Source organism: Silene latifolia, chromosome 1 (genome assembly GCF_048544455.1).
Source record: "Silene latifolia isolate original U9 population chromosome 1, ASM4854445v1, whole genome shotgun sequence".
Classification (NCBI taxonomy): Eukaryota; Viridiplantae; Streptophyta; class Magnoliopsida; order Caryophyllales; family Caryophyllaceae; genus Silene; species Silene latifolia.
In genome coordinates, this window is record NC_133526.1 from 74,296,785 (window position 1) to 74,303,597 (window position 6,813).

The following is a 6,813-nucleotide window of genomic DNA, read 5'->3' on the forward strand; positions in this document are numbered from 1 at the left end:
TATTAGTGTAACATAGTATAACCATTATTGTAACACAATTAAACCATCATCGCAATACAATTAAACCATTATTGTCGTAAGTTACACTCTTATCCATTGTTATAAGTTTATAACACATAAACACCATTACAATCACACACTTGTACCATCATAATAACAGCCATAAACTTACTATACCATTATCGTCAGTATTAATACCGCAGAACAATTATTACAATGTTATGTAAGGCAAGTACATTAATATTGTAACAAGTTAAAACAAACATGCTGAATCAAGTTCTCAACAATAAAGAGATCACTAAAATCTTACTGCAATAAGTAAAAATCAGGCCAACAATTTGCAGTCTCTACATTCAGCAAAAGCGAGCCACTAAACTTCGGCTCAATAACTAATTTTTTTTTTTTACCATAAATCAACATCATCGGAATAATCGCTCAAACCGTAAATCAACGGAAATCGATTGTCAATTATAAATTCATCATATACACAACATAATTAAGCAAAAAATCAAAATTTTCAGGATATTTAAGAGCTATTCATTCGATCGTTCCCTAAATTAAAGCAGAAGAAAAGTGAATTACCTGCGAATTGAGTGAAAACAGCGGAAGTCGTCATAAAACACTAGCATATTCCTGTTGTTACGCGATCGCTATCAGCTCGTACCTAATATATAGTCGTAGAAATAGAAATTCAGTAAGATTTTCAGATCTATAAACTCAAAACTCAAATCTGATTTTAAAATACAAAATACACTTTTAAAACATCAAATTTTCATGATTAATGTTCGATGTTCAATTACAGTCATGTTGATGAATCAATTAAATTAGAACTGAAATTAACCTAAAATTTGGACACCGGAGATGATGAATAACACAGAATACGTCACCTGAGATGATGAATTTGGATACCTGAGATGATGAATTTAGAAGAGCAAAAACGTAGCAGAAGCGTGAAACAATATAGATTTGACGAAAAAATTGGCCAGAGAAAGAATGAAGAGAGAGAAAAAAGAGAGACAATGAGCTCATGGAAAGAATGAGATAAACAGGTTGGGAACGAGTTTATATTCAAAGCGTTAAAATACAATTCTACCCTTAATGAAACGCTTTATATAGAGCCGTATGATTATGTCTATTATCTATGCGATATCTAATCTCAAGCGTCCATTCTTTTGATCAGACGGTCCAGATTGGTAGGACGGACTCGCCCTAAGAAGCTAGACTCTCAAGATCCTAACTCTATATATATATATATATATATATATATATATAAAGAGAGAGAGAGAGAGAGATAGGATCTTGAGAGTCTAGGTTATTAGGGTGAGTCCGTCCTACCATCCCTAGCCGTTTGATCATGTCAATCTGATGGCTGAGATTTAATCTAAGCTTAATGTTGTTTATAAAAACAGTTGCGCTGACTAATTTGTGTCATAATTCTTACGCAACTTTCTCTCTCTTCTTTCTCTCTCTTTGCTTTTCTCTCACGCTAATCATCACTTTCACGATCAACGTCGTTTTCTGGTGAATTCTGTTTCATCATATTGCAGTATTTGATTACTTTTCTTCAATTGTTCATATTGTTCTTACACAATTCATTATTTGCTTTATTACTAGGTTTACGCGTTTACTTCGCTCAACATATATCTTTTCAGTCTTCGATTCCTTTCGATTTAGGTAATTTCTGTTCTTATTGTACAATTGTTATTCAATTTCGGTTTCCTTTTCATCTAATTGCTTGCATATTAGGTTTTTAAATGATTCACGCTTTTTCATCACTGCTTTTTCATTTTTTGCAGGTCTCTGTTTTCATGTCGACTGTTCCTTCTACTCCATTGATTCGCGTATCAATTGAAGATGACATTCATCCAGGTATTACTATAATTCCTTTGTTTTTCGAATTAAAATCGTTTTATTGTGTCTGCATGTGTATTTTAACCGACTTTACCTTTATATTTTAGTATTTTACATTTATTTCAGATCCTCCTTTTCTGAATTACGTCTGTTTCTGTCTATTATTTCTTTTTGAATTTAATTTTTTTCCTATCCACATGTTTACTAACTGTAACATATAATTTATTTCACTATAACAAATTTATTCTGAATTACGCGTTGTTTTTTGTTTATTTGTTTGCATTTTATATTTTAGTTAGATATTTTGACATGTGAAATTACTATAACAGATAGGCTACATTGCTGTAACAAATTCTATGTCACTATAATATGTATGCTATATTACTGTAACATGTGATAAAAGACTAAAACATATGTAATATCTTATGTTAACATCATTTTGTTCTTACTATAACATCACCATAATGTTGTTGTTACATCATTATCAAACAATGTGATTTAGTATTATTATTTTAACAGATCCCATGTGACTATAATATGTATGCTATATTACTGTAACATGTTATAAATGACTATAACATATGTAATCATTACTGGAATAGCAAATCATATCCCTATAACACCCATTTCATTTCACTGTAACATGTTTTATTTTAATAATATTAATACACTGTAATCTTCCTTTTAATGTGCTATATGTAGTCTCTTATTTTCTATTTTCATTTTGTTTTATTCAGAAGTCCAATCTTGTCGTGATTCTGTTTTTACTCCAACGTGCACATCACACCCAACAAAAATACATCCACTTCAAGTGAGCTACACTCCTGGTGGTAGTCAGAGATGGACTAGGCTAGTTGAGGAGGGTTTCACACCTAAACTATCCATGCATTTTGTTGATTATGATTCAGCAATGTGTTTTTATGTTGTGTATGCAATTTCTGTGGGTTTGAACCAAGGCTGCATACCACAAAACGTACCCGTTCTGGTGAATTACTTAGGAAATCGATTGTTTGTAATCGTCAAGGCTTTAGAGATAATAAGAGGAAACTGAAGTGTCCTGCTCAAGAGGTTGATACTGATTCTACTGTTAAGACTCAAGGTTCAAGGAATGTTAAAGTTACTAGGGTTGGTTGTCCAGCAATGATGAGAGTGGAAGCGGTGGAGGGTGGAGGTTATAGAGTCGATCAATTTGTTGCTGTTCATAATCACCGTCTTCTTTCTGTTATAGACAAAGAGTTCCATAAAGTTGTTAGACATCTTTCTGGTTTCCAAAAAAAGTTAATAATTGATAATTCAAAGTTGAATATTGGGGCAGACAGGAGTTTTCAACTTTGCAAAGTATATGCAGATGGTTATGCTAATGTTGGAGCGACTTTGTGATTTTAAGAATTTTGCAAGGGATGTCAAATGCTATATAAGTTTACAGGATGCAACTCTTTTCATCAATCACCTTGAAGAGTTAAAAAAAATGAAACCTGGTTTTTATTTTGCGTATGAGGTTGATGATGATAAGTGTTTGAGCAGGGTTATTTGGGCAGATGCTGAGTGTAGGAGGAATTATTCTATATTTGGGGATGCGCTTAGCTATGATGCTACTTATGGAACCAATAAATATCGTATGAAATTCACCCCGTTTACTGGAGTTGATCACCATAAGCGGTCTGTTACGTTTGCATGTGCTTTACTTGATCATGAGGATGAACATTCTTTTGCTTGGTGTTTCAAAAAAATTTTGGACTGTATGGATCAAAAAGAACCATTATGTCTCGTTACGGACCAAGACCCTGGATGTTACTTGCCATTCCTAAAGTCTTCAAAACAGCCCGTCATCGTTTTTGCATGTGGCACATTATGGAGAAAGTCGGTGCAAAAGTGGGTGCAATCACATGCAAAGAAACCGATTTCCTATCTCGTTTGAATTACATTGTGTGGGATTCTGGTTTAGAACCAATGGAGTTTGAACAGAGGTGGCTTGAAGTTATGAAGGACTTTGACCTTTGTGGCCATAAATGGCTTTCTAGTATGTTTCGTGATAAGCATCTCTGGATTCCAGCATTTTTAGGGACATGCCAATGGGAGGCCTATTAAGGACAACTCGGAGATCCGAGAGTGCAAATTCATTCTTTAAGCGTTATCGAATCACTATGGAACTTTGGTTGAGTTAAGTTGCGTTATGAAACACCATTGAACAACAGCGTTACCTACAAAAATGTCTAGACAAGGACAGTGAGCACAGTTTACCAGTTACTACTCCATCGCCGACTAAGATTGAGTTACATGCTGCATCTGTCTATACTCATAAAGTTTTTTATGATGTGCAAGTTGAATTGAAGCACACTTCCGTCTGCGGGCTTGCTGGTATGCCCTTGAATGGGGACATTCGTGTATATGATGTAAATGATGAGCTGAGACATACTACATTTCAGGTCTCTTACACTGCCACAACAGAAGATGTTAAGTGTACTTGCAAACTTTTTGAAAGTAAAGGTTTACTTTGCAGACATGTTTTTTGGGTTTTGTCAGCTAACCTTCTTAAAAGCATTCCTGGAAAATACATTGTCCCTCGCTGGTGCAAGGTTTCTTATAGAAATCCTTTTTCAATTCTCCCCGGGAATCTCGTCGAGGATTGTGAGCCTCCTGATGTTATTAACATGGAGATTTCTAATGTGTGGTCAGAGTTTTATTCTACAATGGCTATTGCAAAAACTCTTTCTGTAGATCGAATTAAAGAGTTAGCTGCAAATTTGAAGGCTTTTAGAGAGGAAGTCAGTCCTGCATCATCAGAGGTATTATCCAAGGAGAAAGAGATAGAGCAATTGTTGGGCTTCACAAATTCTTCAGAAGTTACAATCTTACCACCAAAAATATCAAATAACAAGGGCAGCGGGAAAAGGCTTTTGTCTACCAGGAAGGAGGCTATTGCGAAATCACAGAAGCCCAAAAGACTGTGCGCCTGCTGCAAAGAAATGGTGAACCATGACAAACGCAATTGTCCTAAAAAGGATATATATTCGGTATTCTCTCTTTTTTTGTTTTCCTCGTTACATATCGTTTGAATTTTGTTTTACTAAGCATCATTTACTTGTTTTTATTTTAAACAGGACACTTCTGAAGAGGATGTTTGAGTCTTGGTGATGCAGCAGCATGGACATTAAGTCAATTCCATTTTAGACATTACTTTACTTTTTTTGGTTTTTTCAGATAAGAACATTTACACAGTTTATGTAATTGTTTTAGACATGGTTACTTCAATAAAAAAAGTAGAACATTTACGCAGTTTCTGTTTGCAATAATTTTGTTGCCAACAAGTTATACTTATATTACAAACGTCATCTTGTTTCACAGTAACACCATTTTCCTTTAACTGTAACATCGGCACACTATTACTGTAACAAAATTACTTGAACGGGTTAGTTACTTACAGTGTAACATCAAAACCTTGTTACTATAACATGTCAATATAATCACTGTCACAACGTGATCTTGTTTCACCATTAACACCATTTTCCTTAAACTATATAACACCAGCACATTATTACTTTCAGTGTAACATCAAAAACTTGTTACTATAACATGTCATTATTGTCACTGTCACAACGTGATCTTGTTTCACCATTAACACCATTTTCCTTAAACTATATAACACCAGCACATTATTACTTTCAGTGTAACATCAAAAACTAGTTACTATAACATGTCATTATTGTCACTGTCACAACGTGATCTTGTTTCACCATTAACACCATTTTCCTTAAACTATATAACATCAACACATTATTACTTTCAGTGTAACATCAAAAACTTGTTACTATAACATGTCATTATAGTCACTGTCACAACGGCTATTTCATTTTTGGCAAATTTCATTTTCAATTATCTTGTTTTCACAATAACATCATTGTTCAACACTGTAACATCAGGACATAATTACAGTAACAAACCATGTTAACAACCATAATAAACTGTTACTCGTCTTTACATGTCTTAACTATTTCACTACCATTTCTCCTTCTAACATAAACTTCATTTCTTTGCAGCATTTCCTTGTACTGGCTGTTTTTTCTTGGGATAACCTTCTCTCCTTGCTACCTGTTTTCGCCTCCTCCCATACGTAGCAAATGTGTGTTGTGAACCACTGCCATCCTTTGCATTTTCATTTTCGTTCCTACATTAATTAGAAAATTGACAGTTATTGAAATGTATTAATCCATTCAAAATACATTTTATTCTGTAGATATAAGAAATTACCAAAGTTGTTTCACTATCGGCCTTGTATGTAAGACAGGCATCTCGGTTAGGACAGTGTTTGCAGCAGCAGTTTCACCTTCACTCTTTTTCTTCTCATTCAAAGTATCCCTTCTACGCTTAATCTCAGGCCAGAGTTCTGCTTTTTTACTTGTAAATGCCTCAACTTTCTTGATCACTTCAGCTCGTTTCTTATTTATGTCTGCCAAGACCAATGAGGCTGCCATTTCATTACAAAATATGCGCCTCGTAATCTTTTTCTGCAACTCTGATGCATACGGTTCACCCTCATACGCAATCATGTGCATCATTAAAAAGCATCCCGATTCCTCATCAGTGACATCAGGCGACCGCCATGGCAATTTTGTCTCATTGATCATGAATCCTGCTATCTCCTCTGCGCCTTTCACTCCTTTCATTTCCAAATAGTCACTCAATACACCAGCCTGCACACAAAGGTCACACAACGCATATTTAACTAGTATTTTTAAGAAGTCAGAAAGTGTTGTGTAAAAGGGGAGATAGTCTACAGTTACATACCACAACTCTTGCAATATTGTAAACTTTGCTCTTTTTCCATGATTTATGAATCAGGCAGTCGAGCACTTCAATTATCTTCTTTGACATATTGATACATATACAAAAGTAGTGGTTTTCAGCAACTATTGGTATGAAAATCAGTTCAGCATTGATGTTGCATACTGCGTTATCGTCTAT

General features: G+C 34.6%; 1 protein-coding gene across 1 annotated transcript; it reads left to right on the plus strand.

Annotated features, from left to right (window-relative positions):
- The first annotated feature begins 3,319 nt into the window (after nt 1–3,319).
- Nucleotides 3,320–5,124, plus strand: LOC141648890 (protein FAR1-RELATED SEQUENCE 3-like). The gene is made up of 3 exons (XM_074457599.1): nt 3,320–3,715; nt 4,047–4,865; nt 4,953–5,124. Exons 1-3 carry the CDS (start codon nt 3,320–3,322, stop codon nt 4,974–4,976), a joined length of 1,239 nt encoding a protein of 412 aa, XP_074313700.1. The 3' UTR covers nt 4,977–5,124.
- Nucleotides 5,125–6,813: the final 1,689 nt, after the last annotated feature.